Source organism: Parasteatoda tepidariorum, chromosome 1 (genome assembly GCF_982258835.1).
Source record: "Parasteatoda tepidariorum strain Cologne lab strain chromosome 1, Ptep-v5.0, whole genome shotgun sequence".
Classification (NCBI taxonomy): Eukaryota; Metazoa; Arthropoda; class Arachnida; order Araneae; family Theridiidae; genus Parasteatoda; species Parasteatoda tepidariorum.
In genome coordinates, this window is record NC_141755.1 from 94539775 (window position 1) to 94563223 (window position 23449).

General features: G+C 26.8%; 1 protein-coding gene across 2 annotated transcripts in view; it reads left to right on the top strand.

The window, feature by feature from the left end:
• LOC107451686 (organic cation transporter protein) overlaps positions 1-20586 on the top strand; it is a 30979-nt gene extending 10393 nt beyond the window's left edge. Inside the window, exons 1-12 of one of the 2 annotated variants that reach the window (XM_071179442.2) lie at positions 346-1136; positions 4462-4696; positions 4789-4892; positions 5847-6001; positions 7498-7666; positions 8972-9101; positions 10510-10616; positions 12949-13163; positions 14204-14385; positions 16929-17065; positions 17635-17792; positions 18840-20586. In XM_071179442.2, the coding sequence (XP_071035543.2) occupies positions 979-1136; positions 4462-4696; positions 4789-4892; positions 5847-6001; positions 7498-7666; positions 8972-9101; positions 10510-10616; positions 12949-13163; positions 14204-14385; positions 16929-17065; positions 17635-17767 (1725 nt within the window). In that variant the 5' untranslated portion in view covers positions 346-978 and the 3' untranslated portion in view covers positions 17768-17792; positions 18840-20586. Of the gene's footprint in view, positions 1-345; positions 1137-4461; positions 4697-4788; positions 4893-5846; positions 6002-7497; positions 7667-8971; positions 9102-10509; positions 10617-12948; positions 13164-14203; positions 14386-16928; positions 17066-17634; positions 17793-18839 lie in introns of those variants that run through there. The other variant, XM_016067854.4, reaches the window with a different exon arrangement.
• The last annotated feature ends 2863 nt before the right edge of the window (positions 20587-23449 follow it).

Genomic DNA, 23449 nt, shown 5'->3' on the forward strand with positions numbered 1-23449 from the left:
AGATAGTATTTAGAAAAAAAATTCTTAATTGTGTGCATTAATTATAGACAAAATACCAGTTTTTTTTTTTTTTTGTAATTTTTAGAAATTTTATTCAAGTTTGAAGGCATACTTTTTTTAATTTGTAGAATAAAGTAGATAACTACAAAAAATAATTAATGATGTTTAATTTGTTATGAAAATTCAATGTACAAATATGTGAATAAAAAAATCGTATTTACGAAAAAAAAAACTTTTTTCCCCTTTAATTATAACTTATTACTTTAAAAAAAGAGAAGGGGGAAAAAAAGGAGCCGTTTTTTCTTTTCTGTTGTGATGCAATTTGAAAAATAAAGTTAAGATTTTGTAACTGAATACTTCTAACTAAATCAAGGAATTATTTGCCGAAAATGAAATTGAAAATCAAGTGACAAAATTAAGAAAAATGACTGTATTCCATCCGTAGCGAAAATAAGTGGAATGAGATATTCCACGTATTCATCTTTCGTAGATCTTTAAAGCGAATATGCTGTCGCCATCTGTCGCATTAAATACGCGTATTTTAATATTTGCTTTTAATATTTACAATTAGTTCCGCGATTTAGTGTATCTGTTTATTATTGTACCTATGGTAACTTGATATATCGTTTGTCATTTGTTTTGTTTACAAAAAGTTAAGAATCTTTTGATGGACTTCGAGGATCAACAACATTAAATCCATGATGGTTGTTAACGTAAAACACTTATATTTACTCATCTATATACGCAAAAATCTTAAGACCTTACGTGACAATGGATTAAATTGTGTGTTTTATACGTGTCACTTTACCTGACACAGAAACTTTCTATAGAAAATTTCCTTTTTATCTACATTATCATTTAGTTAGGTATCTTTGTTTTCTACTGATAAAATTTCCCGTTGATTGCATTTTCTAATCAGATTTATTTTTTATTTTATTTTTTCAAATCCCTCACCATTTAAGAATTAAAATTTTTAAAATGAAGGCAAAATCCCTTGATATTAACAAGTGTCTGGATTACCTTGGAGACTTTGGACATTATCAGCTTTTTGTATTTTCATTAGTATGCATTGTCCAAACATTAGTCGGTATACATATGTTGGCTAATGTTTTTTTAATAGCAGTGCCGAAGCATAGGTAAGCGAAGTGTTTACATATTAGCTATATATTATTTCTATATTAACTTTCTTTATCAGATTTTTACTCTTTTAATTTTATTTATTTAAGGTTAAATGTTTTTACTATTGCTTAGCTATTACTTAGATCGCATGATCTTTTACATATTTTTTGTAAAATAACGTTGAATATTTTCGACGTATTAGTTTTGAAAGAAAAGAAAATAATAACAATTATAAACAGTGTTAAGAGCAATGATCTTCCATAAATATTTGTTAAGTGTTGTACTATAAGTCTAATAAGTATCTTAGCTGTTACTTATATCGCTTAAGATTTATGATCTTTTACATATTTTTTTGTAAAATAACGTTGAATATTTTCGACGTAATAAAAAAAAATAATAATATCAGTTTTATACGACGTTTTGAAAATAAAATAATAATATCAGTTATTAACAGTATTAAGAGCAATGGTCTTCCATAAATATTTATTAACTGTTAAGTGTTGCTACTATAAATCTTTCTTATCGGTGACACTTATGCACTTACTTTAAAATGATAAGCAAAATAAAAAGATAAGTGCAGTTTCCTTATCTGTGGTGGGCGCGTCTGTTCAAGGTCAACAAGTGGTTTCGTTTCTTCTTTTTAGTTGTCACTTTTTCTTGTTTTCAAATGAATAAAATATTATGCTTTGTAATGAAGTTACCATGTCGTAGATGTTTTTTAAAATAAATATATTTCGGTTCCGATTTTAAAAAATTTAATTAAGCTTTTTGTTTCAAAATTTATCGACCTGTATATATATATATATATATATATATATATATATATATATATATATATATATATATATATATACAGGATGCGTATCGTTTTTAAAAAGTGCTTAATTTTTTCCTTTTTAAAAAGGAGATTTATTTTTCCTTTACTATGTTGATTTTCGCTTCGAATTATGCAAAAAGACACAGTTCACATTGTTCTATTCAACTTTTTCACAATTTATTCAACCCCAATCTATTTCGGCGTATCGTCAGTCCGTAGCGTATGAAAACACCATTCGCGAAACATGATTCAAAATTTCATGATTTTTGACAAATTGTCAAAAACTTTCCAACCCTGCGTAATTAATGATATCTTTTTAAAGTGCTTAAAAATATTTTTTGAGTGCTTGAAAGGTGCTTATTTTTTGTTGAATAATTTGGCTACGCATTAATTGATCTATATATATATATATATATTGTCAAAATATGAAAATACAGAAGTGCAAATATAATTTAACTAAACTGATAAAATAAATATGGTAATAATTTCATTTCAAAAATATACTTAAAAATTTTTTAATGTTTAAATATCCATAATTTTTTTTTAAAGAAGTTCATTAACTAAAAAATTCATTTATATTAAATCAAATCATAACTTTTCATAACATTATTTTGTCATACCTCACCTTTGTTTTACAGCTCTAATTTCTACTTTTATTTTTGTTCTAAATACATTCCTTACTTTTTAACTTTATTTTTTTTACTTAAGTTATTTAAGAAGTGAATTATGAAAAGCTTTTGTCCATTTTCTAAAACTTATTAATTCCTAATTTTTTTTAAGGAAAGTAAATATGAATCAAGTTAACTGATTTTATGTTAATAATTCTTTAACTGATATTATTTGTTTTTATTTAAAAATGCCTTAAAAAGTTTAAAAATGCCTTAAGTTATTTTCTTTTTAAAAAAAAGAATATTGAATATTTATATTGTCTTGAATGAAAATAAATAGTTTGATTTAATTTTTATTTGAATTTATTCAAAAAAAAATTTATTAAACATGAAAAATTAAATTTAGAAGTGAACCAATCTTAAATTTTTTTTACTTTTTAATTTCTTTATTGTTTTCTTTTCGCATTTGAAGAAATAGCTAATTATTTATTAATAGTTGAGAAAAATAATTATAAATAATCGAGGAATTTTGAAAAATAATTCTAATTAACTCCTAAATTCTGTTCATTTTAGTACAGAGTGCATTTTATTACATTTTACTACCAAGAGGGAACTAAAACTTCCTTGTTGTTCTCCCAACCAGTGATGTAAAATCGACAATAGTGTCAATTTTACAATATAGGTTAGGAGAACTACTGAAATAAACACTAAATTGTTCAAACTCCTTTTAGATTTTCTCAAAAATAAGTTTTTAAACGAAATATGTTGACCAAATCTACAGAAACTTGTTCCAAATTAAGCATTTTTCTCAAATTAAATATATATATATCGATATAGGTTTGCACTGTTAATTTTATTAAATATTAATGTTATAAAAAAGTTATTTTTCACTCAGCCAAGAAAAAGTATTTTTTATTTAACCTAAAAAGCAATGAAGTTATTAGACTGAGTAAAATAATTACTCTGAAGTTATAAAACTGTCCTTTCAAAATTTCTGATTAATAATTCCTTCATAACATCGAAGCATATTACTGCTTTGATCATCACTCTATAAATATCTATGTAATGTTCTTAAAACCTACATTTATTTTTCATTATAATTCATATTAAGAATTTTTATATGAGAATCAAGTTCATGCAAATGCATTTTTTATTTTTGGAATTTTATTTTTTATAATTTAAGTAATGTCTTTTATTATTATTAATTTAATTATAATTTTCAATTATTAAATTATTTCAAAGGTTAGATATTTAATACATATATATATATATCAGGGTGGGTAGAGTTTTTAAAAAGTGCTTAGTTTTGATTTACGTTTTTTAAAAGCCCTTAAAGGTCCTTTTTTTATTCAGGGTTTGTAAAAAGTGCTTAATTTTCTAACTTTTAAAAAGACAGTTTTGTCTTTGACATGTCGATTGTCATTATTATTATTATTATTATTTTTTTTTTTTTTTGGAAAGTGATTAAAAATATTTTTTAGTGCTTGAAAAGTACTTAAAAGGTGCTTCTTTTTGTTGAAAAATCTAGCTACTCACCCTTTATTTTATATTGTCTTAATTTATATTGTCATAACCACTTTTAGAAAAAAAATTAAATTAAACTTTTTAAAAAAAAAATTTTAAATTGACTTATTCTTTATTATGTATTTTTTTAAATATATATCAATATTATTCTTACTTCATAAGTGTTACTTACATATTTTATTAAGGAAGTTGATAATTTTGTTATGTATTAATAAAAAACTGAATTATTCACCTCTGGTTTAATGTATCAATATTCTAATTTTCTTTATAATATTTCCTTCAACCCTAACTGTGATTACTATATTAAATTGAATTTAATTACATATTTCTTAAATTTTTCACATTATTCTTTGCATTATTTTCTTTAAAATTGTATTTATATTGTCTTTTTAGATGTTACATACCAAACTGTGATAACATTACTACACAATTCAATGAGAATTTTGTTAAATTTGCTATTCCTAACGTAACGGATGAATTTGGTACAACACCAAATCCATGTGAGCGATATGAAATAGTCCAAGGGCACAATTATTGTGGGCCTCAAGCATTTAATAGAAAGAAAACTATATTGTGTTCAAGGTTTGTGTGGGACCATACTGAGTATGAAAGCACCGCTGCGTCAGAAGTACGTTAGAATGCCATGTCATTTTAATTATTAATTTTTATATTAATTTTTAAAAAACTAAGTTGTAATTCAGTGATGATTCTTTATTTCAGTTTGATATTGTGTGTAAAAAAAGCTGGAATGGTGCTGCATCCAGTTCTATATTTATGGCTGGAGTTTTATTTGGATCAGCTGGGTTTGGTATGATAGCTGATAAGTGAGTATGCGATAAGTTTTTAATATGTTTTTCATCAACTTAGAAGTGCCAACTATTATGAATTTTTGCGTCATTATTACGGTTTTGTAGTCAAGGTCACGGTTAAATATTGAAAATGAAGAATTTTCATAATCTGTTAATAATTAATTTATTTAATTTTCCAAGAATTATGAAATTCGTTTGCAGCGAATATTCAAAAAAAAAAAAAGAAAGAAAGTACAAATCTCATAGATTTTGTGAGATATTTTTTAGTAATATATTGCAATTTAATATAATATAATTCATTGTATACATTTTGTATCACTGAATCACTTAATGTTGAAACAATTAACTCTATTTTTTTTTTTTTTTTTTTTTTTTTTTTTTTTTGCAATAAGCAAGTTCTTAAAATATCTAAGAACAGTTTTATTGACTTTAAAAACATTCACTGCTTGATATTTATTAAACTTTAATTTAAAACAAAAATCTTTTTTCTTTTTCAATCAGAAGTATTTGACTCTTAGCAGTGTTGTGTAAGGCATTAAGGAAATAGAAATTTAGTTTCATTCTTACACTTTTTAAACCTTTTATGCGAGAAAAAACTAAGTGTATTATATTTATAATTGTCTGAAATTGCATTATTGAATATATATACATATATAATTCAATAAGTAAAAATTTCTCTTGGACTTAGTATTAACTCATTTTGTATGTTTAATTTTTTTAATAGTGCATAGCTTGCATGCTTAATTGACATATTGATTTAACAGAATTTTTCTTTTAAAGTTGTAACTTAGGCAATTTTTTTTAAATTTAATATTCAATTCTTAAATTTTAATTATATATCAAAACTGTGTTCCTTTAGCGGAAATTCTAAATGATAAAAAAAGTACTGTCATTAATAATAAATACTGTTCAAATAAATATTTCGAATCCTATATCTAATTTCACTGACATATAAATTATTTCTTTTAGGTTTGGTAGGAAGAATGTTATGATGGGTGCTGCTTTGATAATGTGTGTATCATCGATTGGAACAGCTTTTGCTCCGAGCTTTGGTCTGTTTTCTTTTCTGCGATTTATAACAGCTGCTGCTGTTAGCGGTTTGTTCACAACTGGTTACATTTTAGGTAAAAGGCATTTATGTACTTGAATCAATGTTTTTTTTTTCACTTTGTTTCTATTAATGTTTATTTTGTTTCAAGTCTTAACATTCAAAAAGAAATAAAATTCTAGTAATGTTCTCTTTGAAGATAAGATTTATCTAAATACAAGTATTTTACCATGTATTTCTTAAATTTAAATCGTAGCTGCTCTCACTTTTTTTTGTGTAGTTGTTTAGTTATTTTCTTTATTTGGTCTTAGTAAATTATTATTGCTTTAAAATGAATGTTTTCATTTTATCTATATATATATATATATATATATATATATATATATATATATATATATATATATATATATATATATATATATATATATATATATATATATATATATATAATTTGTTTCATGATTAAATAAGATCTGATATATTTTAAAGTCTGTCAAATTTCTTTCTAATATTTAACTTGTGGACATCTGATTTCTTTTAGCCTTGAAAGTGAATCATGTATTTGTATTTATAATACCAACAGTTTATTTTGTAGGATTTCAATAGTTTAAAAACAAAATCCAAAAAATGTATTTTTTTTAAATTGGGAGAAAGGCTTCATCACAATGAATGATATGGTCGATATATTTCATATTATATTTCAGGATATATTTCATTTCTTTTGTTAGTCATAAAAAGGGCTATTTTTTATACTTTAAAGTATAAATCTCCATTATTCTGATTTAAAAAATGTATTTAGTCAATGTAAAATGGTTCTAAAACTAAGATTGTAAATTAAGTGCTGAAAAATTAGTCTTTTTTTTTCTGACTGAAATAATTTGCTACACTGGAGGAAAGTTTGGTTATAATTTGAAAAACATTTCTTGAAAATTGTTTTCTGTTCTTGTTCTCATTTCTTCCTGTTATTTATTAATATAAATTTGAACATTAAGTTTAATAATTTTTGAAAATTCCAGTGATTTTGCTACAAGCTTTTATTGGGATTTATTCCATTTTTTAAAAGTATTATTGTATAAAAGTTGAATTGAAATAAAGCACAAAACTTTTATGGCACTACCTTATGCATGCAAATTTTGCGATAACTTAATTTTTCATAGCCTGTCAGACAGGATAGATCCCAGACAAATTTGAACTTTGCTGCAGATTGATTTAGTAAATTCTGCTATCAGGCTTCTAAGCAAGTAAACACTCCTACTTGTTTAGAGGCCTGATCATTCTACATTCTGACATTATTATTGAATGGTAGCGACCTTTTTTATGACCAGTAAGGCTGTTTAAGGGTCCTAGACAAAGTTTAACTTTTGATGATAGTGCTGTAGATTGATTCAATAAGTTCTGCTTCTAACCATGTAGACACACCTAAAAAATTTTATGGACTATGCAAATTACTTATAAGAAAAAAACAGCTAACGAACCGTAAATCCATCTAATTTATTAAAAAAAAATTCTTCTTAAGTCATTTTTGAAGCACTTTTTCAATACAATTCTAATATCATTCTCATGATTTTTTAGCTATTGAGTTTATTGGTACTTCAAAAAGATTGTTGTGTGCTAACCTTTTGCAAATAGTTTTTGCATTTGGCGAACTAATTCTAAGTTTTGTTGCTTACTTTGTTCGAAAATGGAGAATTCTTGAATTAGTGATATCTGTGCCTGCTGCAATATTGCTTGTTTATTATTGGTAAGTGCTTAACTCAATTTTATTGGAACTCATTATTTTTAAATTAGTTTTATCCTTATTGATTATAAACAACTTAAATAATTAAATTTGTGTCTGACTAGATTGCATTTAGATTGCGTATTAACGAGATTGCATTGCTTAATAAAACTCGACAATAACTTAAAAAATGTAAGCTCATTTATTTTAAAGTAGTGTAAGATGTTTCTTCATAAAAGGTTTTTTTTTTCTTCATTTTTTTACTTTGCACATTTTTATGATTAAATCTAGACTAAGTTTGCTCAATTTTGTTTTGTGGTTAATTTACTTAAGAGATTGTCTAAGCATGAAGATTACAATATTTGCAAATATTTAAATAATTTTTATGCAGAATTGTTAGTTTATATTATGAAATTTGTTAAGCTATTGCTATTTCATTAAATAAATTTTTGAATTTTTTATTTTATTATTTTTCATGTTCAAAGATATTTTTTTTTAAATTTATACTAGAAATTCTTAAATTTGCTGTTTTTTTGCATTTAATTGAAGAAAACACTTTCTATATTTAAGGAAAAACCTTATTAAAGTATTAAAAAAGATTAAAAATTCAAGCAAACAAATAAAAACGTTTTAAAAGATAGATTCAGTGGTTATGCGGAAAAGCATCCTCAAAGCTAGTCCGTAGACTTCATATGAACAGAACATATTCCTTTTAAGCACCTTGAAATGTATAAAAACAAAATATTTCTTTGCCAGTCAGCAAAAATCTGTATTCTTTTCCTTTTTTTCTTTTGTCAATATTTTATGTTGCTTTTAATTTTCTAGATTGTAATAATTTTAAAATAGTTTGTACAATGTTTTGTGACCTCTATTATAACTTTTATTTTAATGAAAGTGAATGTAAATATTTCTAGATTTTATTAATAGCCATTTATTGAGAATGCAGTTGTAAGTAGAGAAATGCTTTACAATAAAATTTTTGATAAATTATATTTTTGCCACTCTTAAGTTGCTTTTTAATACATTCCTTTTTCCTGCTCCTATATTATGTTTATAATTGTTCACAGAATGTTAGTTATTGCGAAGCCTTTTTTTAGGCGAATTTCAGTTCCACTCTTCCATTTCTTCAGTTCCTTTATTTTAATTTTACCCCAGTTTTCTATTTTCAAAAACTAATATAAAATTAACCTTTTATTATGAGGTTCTTTTCTTTCTTTCTATTTTCATAATAATTCCAATTTTACATTTTAAATTAAAGTATATTTATGAATTTTATTTACTTACTCAGTTAAAAAAAAAATTTAACTTAATTTTCATAACATATTCTAGGTTGCTACCAGAATCAGTTCGTTGGCTGATTTCAAAAGGTAAACATGATCAGGCTAGGAAAACCATTATGAAGGCAGCACGATGGAACAACGTCACTATACCAGATCATCTTCTAAGAGCAGCTGATTATGTAAATTTATTTTAGGTTATAATCCACCCAATCTTATAGAAATGTATGAAAAATGTTTTCCATTTATTCATTAACTCTTATTTCTTTGAATAAAAGTATTTATTTTTATGATTAATAATATTTGTAATGAAGCAAAATGTACAAAAAATAAATATTCTTTAAATGATAAAGATCATTTAAGAAAACTAAGTATTTCCTCATTAAAAAAAAATTTTTTTTTAATTATTATGATGCTGAATACAAAAAATTAAATGTCCTGTACATATTGAATTTCTGATTAAGTTTTTTTCCATTATGGTTTTAAATTATGAAATGAAACTGAATATTCAATTTCTAATTGATATTCCATTTCTCTGACCAAATATTTGAATAAGCAAAATATTTAAATAATCATCTTACCCTAATATTTGGCAAAGTGTAGCAGTAATCTTTGGCTAGCATAAAAATTTTCTCTTTTTCATACTTAATTAACAATTGGTTTAAACTATCAAGCTGATGTAAAATATTTGATAAAAGCTTGCAACAAAGAATCAAGTAATGATGTTTCATTACTATTATAAAATAACAAATGTTTACAAATTTTGTATTTTGATCTGCAATTTAGTATTGCAAAAATATGAATTAATGAATAGAATTCCTTATAACTGTACAATTGCTTTTAAATGACTAAGCTATTAGATTTCTTTTTAATCTTTAGAAAAGACTTTACTTAAAGCATGTAAATCAATATAAATTTCCTGGACTTTTTTATTATATGTCTTTGGAATTGTTTAGATCATTAAGATGTACGATAACAAAACAAGAATAAAAATTGGAGTGTAACGGAAGAGTAACAAAAAGTTTTATTTTCATTACTACACATTATTATTTTTAAAAACATTTTATATTTCCTTAAGTCTTTTATATAAAAAAAATCTTCAGAAATTCATGAATACTCCAATTTCTCCATTATTCACTGTTTGAATATTCTTAAAATTGAATTCCTGCAAGTTAATATAGTTTATTTTGAAAATTTGCTGTTATTTTTCAATGATTAGTAAGTATAACACCGAGCGATATCTGATGTGCCCAAAAAATTTACGAAAACGTTTTTAGATTAATTATAGCAAATTCTTAATTAATTATGTAACTTTAAAATTAATTTGATAATTAATTTTAATTGTTACTTAGATTATTATTTTAATGGAAATATTGTGTTATTTATTGTTAGACACTCAATTGATAGTTTTTTTTTTTTTTGTCAAGTCTACATTTTTGGCAAAAATAAATAAATAAAAGAGGAATTTACAAGCATTTAATGTAATAAAAATAACCATATCATAATTTAAAGCTTTAGTTTTGAAAAATTTAACATGTACTTTTTATGTGTGTTGTGTAAAAATTAATTTAACTATTATGATTTGTACAGGGCACTAATAACATTCAAACTGAAGAAGTACAACAAACTGCAGGTCCAATGGATCTTGTTAGAACACCAGTCATTAGAAAATGGAGTATGAATTTATTTCTCAATTGGTAAGCATTACATAATTGTTGTATAAAATGTACAAGTTCATGATTACAAACAAACAGGCAAACTTTAGCTATTTACTCTATGCAAATGTTAAGTTTTGATGCTCATAATAGAGTTATTAGTTAGTTACTTTCTTTACTAATTTCTAATTAACAGATATCCCAGAGGGACTGACACTTTAATAAATAAAAAAAATTAACACTGTTCTTAAATGATTATACATTTTTTTTCTCCAGTATTTTTTACATTCCTTCTTTCTATTTTTTACATCCCTTTTTTTATTTATTGCACACTTTACAATGTCACATTTTGTTCTAGATTACTTAAAGATATGCTATCAATTCAGACTCATAATACACAAATCATATTTTCACTTTACACTGTGTTTTAATGACATTTAAGAGCATAACTATGTTAGATGGACAAAATAAAACAATTTGATAACTATTCTGCTGAATTTTAATGTTTTTATTATAACATAAATGTATGCTGTCAAACTTCTTGTTACTCCTTCCTTCCACCTTGTCACAATTTTATTAACCACTGTCTCCTACATGTGTGACATCATTTGCAAACAGCATATCAGGAAAACAAAAGGAAATGTGATGTAAAGTTTATGTTCTAATTTTCCGAACTTAATTACGAGCTGACTGGGAAAGCCTAAAAGGTTTTTTGCTTCAAGCAAATCAATTCACTCTGAAATATTTGCAATGTTCACAGCTAGTCTTGTCCTTAGGCAACTTTGATTTTTAGTTAATCTCTGTTTGCAGTGACAAACTTTGCAATAAATTTTGACACTTGGGAAGAAAAATTTTCTTTTTCTTAACGACGCTAGTTTATGTCATTGTTTTAACTAACATTTCTTTTCTGAGTCATTTCATTCTCTTACTTTTCCCTGTTATTTTATGACTCTTCTGTTACTTAGGAAAAGTAACTCCTGCTCAGTGGTGGAGCTTGCAGAAGACTTATACTTTTTTGAGGGGCACCAAATTCAAGAAAATACCAGAATAAAATATTTTTCGCTTTTAAATACCCCCACCTTCATTTGTTAATTATGTAGCCCATAATTTCTTCAAACTTGTATCTGATTTATCTGAAAATTGAATAAGATGTCTATTATTATTGCAGTTTGCTTTGAACGCAGGTTTACTTTCTTCCTTTTTTTCTTTTTTGACAAAATGGCGACATATTAAATGAAAAAAGTCCTTAGAAATGCAATTTAATTGCAGGGTATCTGCTACATTTTAGATTTTCAAATTCATGACTTTGCATGACTGATTCCAAGAATTTTTCATGACTTAACGGAATTACTATTTTCTCTGACAAAAACAGAATAATAAATTTAAAAAGCATTATTTACAATAACATTAATTAAAATGATAGGTATAACCAAAACTGTTATACTCAGTATCTTCATATTTATTGATCTTAAATTTAAAAAAACAGAGTAAGTAAAGAGTTGAAGCAATAAAATAGCCATTTTAAAAATAAAATTTTTCGACTTCCTCAATCCATTACTTTCCATGATTTTTTTTTTTAAAAAAAGTAGTTAAAATCATGACATTTCATGACAAATTTTGTTCAATACCGGAATTTGTGACTTTCCATGATTTTTAATGACTTTCCAGGTGCGCGGATATCCTGTAATTAATTTGTCTAAATCTATAAATGTGATCAATGGCATCTAAATGTAATTAAAACAGTGTTAACCGCTTGCCTACTGAGGAAACTTTTGAGATTCACTCCCCCAGTGCAACTGGCTTCTACAACGTCGTGCATTGTTTTGATTTGTATTGGAGAGGGAAAACGGGGGACGCCTGACTTAATTTATCTGAAATCTTATGAATACGCTCTCCTAGGTCTCTATTTCACTCCGAAGCTATGAGAGTAGTTTTACTTATAGTAACGCATGACAAAGTGCATTGCAGGCTTCGGAAAGATAAATATAGATATACTCCAAGGGCTGCAGTTAAAGCATTGCGAAGAGTATATATACACCAACGCCAGACAAGGGGTTAAGATTAAATTTTAAAAAGAAATCCAATTAAAATTTTTGAGGTTATCAAGTCATGTTTTAAAAATTATTATTTAAGATTTCAAAATCTCATTCAATGTAATATTTAACAATCCTATGGCTTCAGTTTTTGTGCAATCTGAAACTTAAAATGGTCCCCAAGCCTGAGATCATATGGTAATGGGCTGTAAGCCCTAGGCTTCATATTGTAAGGGGCTGTAAGCCCTAGCTATATCTCTGCTCCTGCTATTAAAAAGTTTCACTGTATGTTGATATATTCCGACTCTTTAAATGATTTCTTTGTTACCTTTTTTTTTCAGGATTGTGAATGCTATGGTTTATTATGGGCTTTCATTGAGTACTGGTAATCTCAGCGGGAATGCTTATGCCAATTTTGCCATATTAGCAGCAGTTGAAATTCCTGCCGTTCTTTTAGCTACCTGGGCTTTGCATTATTGTGGAAGGAGGCCTGTATTGTGTTCTGTTATGGTTTTTGGAGGGATTGCTTGTGGATCAACAGTATTTGTACCTCAAGGTGAGTATTTGTGAATTTGATGATTACCATTTCTCAGTATCTTGAAATAACCTTTTTATTAGCATAATATAAAGGTAAAAGCTATTGTAGGGTATCTACCACTACAAAATTACAATTACAATTCACTAGTATATTAGACATGTTAACTCGATTCTATAATGGGGTACTTTTTCATAGATGAAGGTTGACATTGGTAACCCGGACGTGATGTGAACACGCCTTCCTTGGCAGAAACACCCACTTCGATATGAACACGCCTATCTTGACAGTAACGCCCACTTCGATCTTAATACCCCTACTTCGATGGATGGTCCACATTGAGCAGTTGACTTGCTTCTTGTGACTGCGACGTTATCCACCTCCTCACACTGTTGCTACTCAGTTTCGTCTCGATCACGCACAACGTCGGCTTGCATACACTCGACTGCTAATGGCAACACAGGAGTGACTACGACTGTGAAGTTAATACACCTCTCACATCAGCATTCAATAAATACGGTGATCTTAATACAGCTTTCCCGGCTTCTCACAAAACAGCAATGAATTAACTAGTGGTATCCGTTCATCGAATTCTATCACAGATATAATTCTGGTGGGAGAGTACTGTAGAGTAGGGTATCTACCACTGCAAAATTACAATTCACTAGTACATAAGACATGTTAACTCAATTCTATGATAGGGTACTTTTTCATAGATGAAGGTTGACATTGTCGATAAGAACTCACCCTCCACACTATCAATACTAAGAAAAACTGGATTTTTACCATTGCTTATTAAGAGACTAGATTATTTCCATGACAATATGCTTTTACTACATAAATTGTGGTTGTAATATATAATAAAGCCCATAAGCCTCTTCTTTTAACAAACTTATAAATTATATAATTGTCAACTATTGTTTTGTGTCGAATTAGATATTTTACTATAATCAATGCTTATAGGTTAGACTTGCTTTGAGTGTTAATTCCATTTATTTTTTTAAAATTCGTATGATATATAATGATAGTTTGAATATTAATAGTTTAAAATACTTTTTAAGCTCTTCCTTGGGTAACTACCTTACTAGCTGTAGTGGGCAAAAGTGCAATTGCAGCATCCTTTGCTATCATCTATATTTACTCCACTGAAATTTATCCCACTGTATTGAGAAGTACTGGACTAGGTTTCAGTAGCATGTTTGCCCGTTTGGGAGGAATCATTGCTCCTTTTATCAATGAAATGGTAAGTTAAATCTTAGCTTTATTTTTTTATGTTTATTTATTATTTTTTTTGTTGCTATTTTCTAATATGTATTCTTAGTAGAAAATTGGAGTACAGTTAAATATTTTGATTGGAGAAATGCAATACATTTTAACGTTTTTTTTTTAGAGTTTCAATTTTTGTCTTAAAGATCTTTTACATATCTTTTTTAAATTTGGTAGACTACTCTGTCCAGTTCTAACTATTGCCCATTTTGCTAATAATGAATTTTTTTTTAAGAAATATATATGCAGTTTTTAATAAATGTAAAAGTGTTTGTGATATATTTTGCATTATTTTAAAAGTTAATGCAATGATATGAAGAAATTATTTGACTATGTTGAAATTACTATTTGAAGTAGCTTGATGATTTGCCATTGGTTGAAAATGTTGATTGGTGTAGTTCCAATTGTTCACTATTTTATTCCAAGGATACAGGATCTATTATATAATAAACATCATTAATCACTTAAATAAGGAATATCAAACTATAACAAGTAATACAAAAAAGTTTTATTTTGGCAAAAAGTGGAGCTCCAAACTAAAGAGAAATTTTTATTATGTATACATGAATTATTCAATATAAAAATTTTGAAAAGGGTCTGAAGAGTGTGACTGCAGGACTGAGCCCCACAGCACACCTCCGTCCACCAAGAAATCAAAAAAGCGACTCTTGTGTATAAATTAGAATAGTTTTTGTCAAAGAAAGTTAAGGAATCCATGCCTTGGTTATTAATTTATTTAATTTACGGCCTAGGCTCTTTTTCTTAGCCTTACATATTTAACATGGTGCGTTGCGTTTTTAAAAAGTGCTTAAAGGTGCTTATTTTCAACTTTCGTTATTTAAAAGCCCTTAAAGGTGCTTTTTTCATTGGATGTTTTTTAAAGTGCTTAATTTTCCCTTTTCGAAAATGAGATTTTTTTCTTTAACATGTCAATTTTGCCACGTCTTATGGAAAAGCCTGCTTTTCACATTCACACAACGTTTTCACAATTCATTCAACCATAATCTATTTCAACGTACCGTCGGTCCATAGTGTATGAAAGCGCCGATCCTTTTGCATGTTTGATGAAATACTTGCGAGTCCGCATGTGAACCGGTTTCAGTGAGATTATTGCACTCTCATGTGCAACTCTGTTGTGCATTTTGCAAGATATTATCAATTTCAAGCTTCATTTTCCACCATCTGAAATCAAACCGAGAAATCTCTTGGATCATTTTTAATGGCTAATCAAGAAAAGAGTTCCTTGTCAAACGCTAGTTATTTTATCATGATCATGTAAAGTCTTTTAAAATCATTTTGCATTTTGTTAATGTGCTTAAAAATATTTTTTGAGTGTTTAAAAAGTGCTTATTTTTTGTTGAAAAACTTGGCAGCGCACCCTGAAAAAGATTTGAGTCTTCGATTTAAAAAATTTGTCTCCACTTCTCACTGGTAAAGAAATATAAACATTTTACTTTTTTTATAAAAATTCATTGTATACATGATATAAGATCCAGTAATTCCCCTTCCATATTGAGAAAATCCCATTTCATTGTTCATTGGAGATCTAGAGTCTTGTCATACTTCTTTGAGTCCTTTTAATTTTTTCAAGAGTCTGACTTTTATAGTGTTCATTTAATTTTTAATTTCTTTTAATTGCCTTGTTTGTAATACTTAAATCAATAAATTGTGTGCTATTACAAGTCCAGGGGTGATTGTGAGTCCGAGTCAAAATTCCAGAAAATTTCTTAAATAAAAAAAAAAAATTTAAATCGAAAAATTTGAAAAAAAATTCAAACAAGGATTTTTTCATTTTTCTCAATATTTCTTAGTTTACTTAAAATATATTTAAAATTTTACACATACCTATACCATTTATACATACCTATGATGACCTGGAGAAGTAAATGAAATTTACAAATATGTCTTTTCTTTTTTGAGTTAATGATTATAATAGCTATTTACTGATGATAAATGAATATTAATCTTGAATATAAGCTTATAAAGTATCTGGCTCTCCCTTACAAATAAACTGTGTTTTTAAGTTCCTCCTTTGAAAATTTGATTTCCGGAAACTTTTGTGATCAATGATTTTTTTTAAACGTCTGAACCTTCGATCTCCGGAAACTTCCGGATCACGGTTATTGAAAAGTCCAGATTTTTTCCGGAGCACAATCAGCCTTGCAAATTTTCTGAAGTTATTTTAAACTTAACACAAATTGGCTTTATACTTATATTGCCTATTATATTTAATTTCATTTACATTTTTCTTGTGCTTATAATTTCGTTCGAATGCTGTTTTGTCCTCTGCATTTCTTATTGTTTTTTTTTTAGCATACAGAAGCTTTCTATAATTTATCGCTCTTAATCTCAAACTAATGCAATAAATTTGTCATTATTTTCCCATTTCTATATGAATTGTCTTTGTATTCCTCTTCATATTGGTACTAATAAAATTTTGTACAAATTAAGATTTTTATTTTTAAATTATATTCATTCAATTAAGTTTTATATCCATTACTTACCTAAATTTCTTTTTAGCGAAAAATTTATCGACCCCTTCCAATGATAATATTTGCCCTTGCATCTATCATATCCGGTCTTCTCACATTGGCCTTACCCGAAACTCATAACAGACAACTTCCAGAAAGTATTGAAGAAACTGAAAGCTTTGGATCGTAAGTTTTTTTTCTTTATTTCATTTACTTTCAAGTTTTGTCCAGTTTTATGATTGTTTCATGACAATTAAAATGCTGGTATACTGAAATACTATTATCTCAAAAATAAATTATGGTGGATTACATTTAATTTTCAAATTGTTATTTTATTTGTTTGGTCCATTTAAATTTTATTATTCTCATTATATAACTAGTAAACTGCTGAAAGAGTTATTACTGGCTTCTTGTTGAGGAGTGGATGAACTTATTTTTTAGTACTGATCTTATTATTATTTATCTATCATTCTTACGTTGTGCTAGGCAACTTATGTAAAATGACATTCTTCATTTATATCTTTTTAACAAAGCCAGAGAAAATGGATTTGAAAGACTTATCAACACTAATTTTTATTGTTCCCATTATATAACTATTATAATGCTGTAAGATTAATTACTGGCTTCTTGCTGAGGAATAGAGTAATTAATTTTTTTAGCACTGATTTTATTATTTTTCTATTATTCTACAGTGGAGGAGACAACTTATGTAAAGTGACATTCTTAAAAATTCTTCATTTATATCCTTTTAACAGAGTGGCAGACCATGGGTTTGAAAGACTTATCAACACACCTCGAAATCTACGTGATATTGGTAGTACGTCACCCAGGGCTCTGAGGCGACACCTAGATGAGGGGAGAAGACTATTAGATCCAGAAAATTACTGAGTTTTTATTACTATAAGCAACTGTGGTAAGTTGACTAAACTTGTTTGTAAATATTTTTATTGTTATTTAATTATATAAAGTAATAGTTTAGAAAATGCTTTTTAAGGAAGCAGTGTAATAAAACAGTTATGTTTTCTTACAAAAACTAAGTGAAAGTTAAGCTAAAAAGTAGTAAAACTAAGTTTATGAACTCAGTTAAACTTGTAAAACTAAGTGAACTGAAGTGATTGTTTTACAATTGTGGAAAATTTTCTGTCTGCTTGATATTTTTTATCAAAATGGTAATTTTTTATTAAAAATGTACTGAAATTTATTTTTGAATCTTATAAAAATATAAATGTTTTTAAACTTGGCAAATAATGCATCATCTTATCTGACATATGTACGCATATAAAATATTTGTGTATGGTATCCCTCAGGGAATTTTTCTGTAGAAGCCCTCATCTCTAATCTACCCAAAAGATCTTACTTCCGTTTTTTTTTTTTTTTTTTTTTTTTTCAGTTTACACAAGCTGTTAAACGTCACAGATTGATGAGCTTACCTGCATACCTATTATCCTTGATATTTTAATCAGTATAGCTGATTCTTGGTTTATACAATTGAAACTACATTGTAATTGACTGCATTTCAAATAATTTTGCGTACCTATTATCCATATTTTAATCAGCATAACTGATTCTTGATTTATGCAGTTGTAACATTGTAATTGGCTGCTTTACAAGCAATTTTTGCCAAGTTTGGGAGAGTCAAATGTCTATTGAATTTATTTTTATTTATTTATATGGAAAACAAATGTTTCCAAAACCAGTGCAAAGTATTAGTTTATATCATTATTTTATACTTTAAACTATCTGTGCACTGGATACTTGATAATTACTGTTAAATCAGAAAACTGCTCGATGGAGGTTTTAATATTCAAGTGATATTAATTCTGATTAATTACCATTTTGAGTGCTATTTATTAATTTTGAGCTTGTCAATTGATGTGTTTAAATTGCTATTTTAATTAAATTTACTAAAATTTGTTAGGAATCCTTATTGTGTTTTAATTTGTTTGTTTTGTTATTTCAGATCAGCATTTATCTATGGATGTTAATGAAAAAGTGGCAAAGCACTATATATTTTCCTCTTGCATTTTAGTTGCATCGATTTAATTTAAAATGTCTCACATGTGATGTGATCAGGCATAGAGTAAGAAAACATGTGCATTGCAATGGCTCAGAAATCATTTTTATCATAAACAGTTGATTCATTGTTTATTAACATTTTTTATGAGAACTAAATATTATCTTATGCACATTTTTTTTGTATCATATGAATATAAAATTCTACTTTTTATTTGTTTTTTTTTTTTTTTTAAATGTTTATTTGTTAAAATTATTTCATCGAAAATTTTTGTTGTCATTTAACATGGTTCATTTTATTTTCAATCAAAGAATAGTGCTATTTAGCTAATTTTAAAATAAAATTCATAATTTGAATATAGATTTCTCTTACACTTTTTTTCCCTTTTTATTATGGTAGAAAATTTTTTATTGGGTTGTATGCTGTCATTTTATTTGTGTATATTGAAATATAAGTAATTGTGTTATTTCATAACCAGAAAATAATATATATATTCTGTTACACTTTTTTTCCTAAACTAAAGTTTATTTTGAGTTTGCATGTATAAAATTGCCCATGTTATAAATTATGTTAATATTGGTAATGAAACACAATCAAAGTATAGTTTTAGTTTTGTGTCTGACCTATTCTATGTTTATTTTAAAGCTTCATGCATAAACAAAAACAAATCATTTTCTAATTCGTGATGGCTCATAACAAGTTTATTTGTGTGCATTTTTCTACATTAATTTTATATGTTATGAAGTTATGTGCATAAATTAAAGACATTAATCTAATTTTCTTTACATTTATATAAACAAAAACAGTTTTATTGTATTGCATGTATTCTTTTATATGTGTGTTTTAAGTTAATAATATTAATTTTTACTATTAAAATATGTATAAAAAAAATACCATCATTGGATGTTCTAACATTTTTCAATTTGCATTTTCGGTTTCAAATAATTCAAATGTTTTGGAAGCGTTTAGTTCTTGTTTAAGTTCGTCATTTAATATTTAAATTGTACTTAAATACCCCATTACTGTTATTTATCATTTTAAATTGACATATGTTTTGCATGTTCTTTGAGTACTATATAAATTATTCTAATTAAAATATTAAGTTTTGAATTAACCTGTAATATTAGACCTGTTTGTTTAAGTATTTTGTTAACCTGTAATAATTAAACCCGTAATAATTAAACCCGTAATATTTTATTCATAAACTGTACTTATTTAATAAATTGTAAATTTAGAGTATAAGGGTTGCTTAAATACACCGTAATAAAAAGTGAATGTGTATGAAAGCATTACAAGCATTGAATATACAGCAATGATATAACAATGCAACCATGCAGGGCTTTAAAAGAAATACAATGCAAACTGCTTATCAGATCAACCAGTTTCAGAACATAAAATGAATTTTAAAAGTCATGCTAAGATGGATACACGCAGAACAGAACAATGCACAATATCAATATTTAATAGCAAAAATAATTGCATTGTTCTTTTATTCAAATAGAGTAGAACACTAATTTTACTAGATGTAACTTTTTGATTACTTCATTAACAGCAACAATTGAGTCATTGAAAAACATGTGTTTGCTTTCCTTTGACTTGACTCACCTGATACTGATGTCCACCCTTCATGAAAATTTTCCCACAATTTGTTTACAGCCATTTGTCCTGAAACAGGGGTGGGCAAACTTTTTTGGTCGAGGGCAAAAAAAATGAGAGAGAAAAGGTTTGGTGGGCCCGGTAAAAACAGTATACTACAAGTTTTAATTTAAATATTTAATGAGATGAATAAAATTGTGACTTCATTTTTTAAAGTTCCTTATGTTGAGGTTCCAACTGAGATGTACTTATTTTAAGGAAGGAGGCTAAATGTTTGTCTCAGAGCTCATTCTAGGCAGGGTAAACAGGGCGCAGCACCCTGCTGCCCTTTTAGTCAAAAGAATCAACCCTGTTGCCCCTGAAGTAAATTAGTGCCCTGATGTAATAGACTCCATACCCTTTCTGTCCTTAACCCTTCTTTATTTTTTTCCCCAAACTCTGCAATGAATTTCTTAAACTTTTGTTGTTTTTAACTCTTTTTATTTAGTTTGTCATTGCTGTATGTATAAAATTTGTATTGCTGTACATAGATTTATATGGATAAGGAAAAATAGCCATTACACTCCCTTGTTGCACTTGTCTTTGAAAGTTAGCAGTTATTTCCACTATCATTAATCATTTTAATTATTAAATCATTACTACAGACACTCAAAAACATACATTTATTATTTTATTAATATATGCATGCATTTTAAATAAATTACTAAGCTAATTAGCTCATTAACTCGATATATGTTAATTTAGTAATAAATATGATTGCTTTGCTACTTTTATTAAAGTTTTTAAAAAAATTCTTTTACTAATTGACAATGTTATTTAATAGAACGTGTAAAGCCTATAGAAAGAAATTATTGCCTTTCTAGAATAATTCTGCCTAGAATGAGCTGTTTGTCTATTAGTCTAGTTCTGAAATGATTATATCTAAGGTTCATTGTTGGAAACACTTGTTCACATATATAAGATGAAGCAAACATAGCACTGATTTTCTGGGCATGAAATATTAAATTTGGGACACTAGCTTCTGGTAATGATTTGTAAAACTCAAACTTTTGCATACTTAGAAACAACTGCTTCAGATGGTGTCCATCTATGGTAGGGGTGCACAACCTTTTTCAGTGAAGGGCCACATGCACAGCAGATTGACCAATGAAGGGCCGCATGCCAAAGTGTTTAGACAGACATATTGAAAGCAATTGTTAGTGGTGATTGTTATATAAACATCATTGTTTATATAACACTATTGTAATCTCTTTGCAGAAAATACAATACTTTAAAACGTTAAAATTAGAAAATGCAAAACTGATTTCTTAAGAAGGAAAACAGAGTTTGAAAATCAGAATCAATTTATCAGAAAAAATTTAGATAAATTGAAATAATTAAAAAACTATGGAAAAATTTAAATTTTTTTTATCACATTGCAAAATACAAAAGTCCGTTTAAACATAAATTTTAACGTTAAATTTTTTTCTTCATAGAATTAAATTTCAAATAAATAAATATTCTAGTTATTAATATAAATTCAAGTTAAATACTTTGATTTAAAGAAAGTTTATAGGGTTAAAAATGATTAAAACAAAACCCCTTCAGTGGAAAATAAGATTTAGCATTTATTAGGGAATGTACTTTAACTTTCAGACATTTTTATTTTAAATTAATAATAAGAGGCTGAGAGAGGGAAGAAAAAAAAAGAAAGAAAGAAAGAAAACACATTAAATTTTAAGGAACTATATTCCTTAATAATAAAAAACTATTAAAATACTTGTTTACAACTTTTTATGACGAATATATTTTTAACATGACACTTACTATTTACAATTAATACACAATCAATTAACAATCAATAAAATTTACATTACTTTACGAAACTTATCTTGATTAAATTTTTTATACCGTTAAAATTTAATGATATACAAATCATTTCCCAGCATATAATCATAAATGATATAAAATGCTCCAAGAAGGTGGAAAATGGTTTAAAAAATTTCTTAATGGTTATACTGTAATTTTCAAAATTTTTGAATATTGTGATAATTTTATCTACTTGATCATGTGACATTTTTTGAGCCATTAAATGAAAATGTAATGATTGTATTTAAAGACTAATCTGTAATTTTGAACAGGCCAAATTCATTCTGGAAAACAGTCTTTCGACAGAAGCTGTTGTTGTGGATAGTATTAAATTTAGAGCAAAAAACATAATCAGTTCTGGAATTTGTCCTAGATGGTGTTCTTCCTTTCTGAGTTTTTAAATCGCGGAAATACATATAGCGATGTGATATTTTTTAATTGCTTGAATACGAATTGCTATGTGTTATTACTTAGTTGCTTGAATACGAATTGCCATGTGTGATTTTTAAATTGCGTAAATAAAAAACTCGATGCTTGTTTTTCAAATCGCGTGAATACGAATCGTGTGGCTTTTAAATTGCGTAAGGACTACTCACAACACTTGATTTTTAAAATTCATGAATATGAATTGCGATATATGATTTGAAAACGCGTGCATATGAATTGCGAGAAAAGTAGCAGCGGATGATATATACGAATCGCGATATGTGATTTTAAATCCCATAAATACAAAACTCGATGGATTATTTTTAAATCTCGTTAATGTTAATATGAAATGCGAAGCGCAGTTTTCAGATAGCGTAAATACAAATTACGATGTATGACTTTTAAATTACATGTGACAACAAAAAGAATAGGTTCGATGTGTGTTGTTAAACTTGCACGTGTTCATGGGACTAAAGAATTATGCCGTGTTTTGAATTATTTTTTTTTTTTTGCAAAACGGACCGCGTTTAATATGAACACATCTCGTTTTTTTTTCCCTGGGAAGGTGTTGATTTGGCTTAGATACGTAATTACTTTTTAAGTTACGAAAAAAATTTTAACTGAATCGAATTTCACGAGTTGTAATATTGTGTAAAAAATATCAGGTATATTCTAAATCACAAATA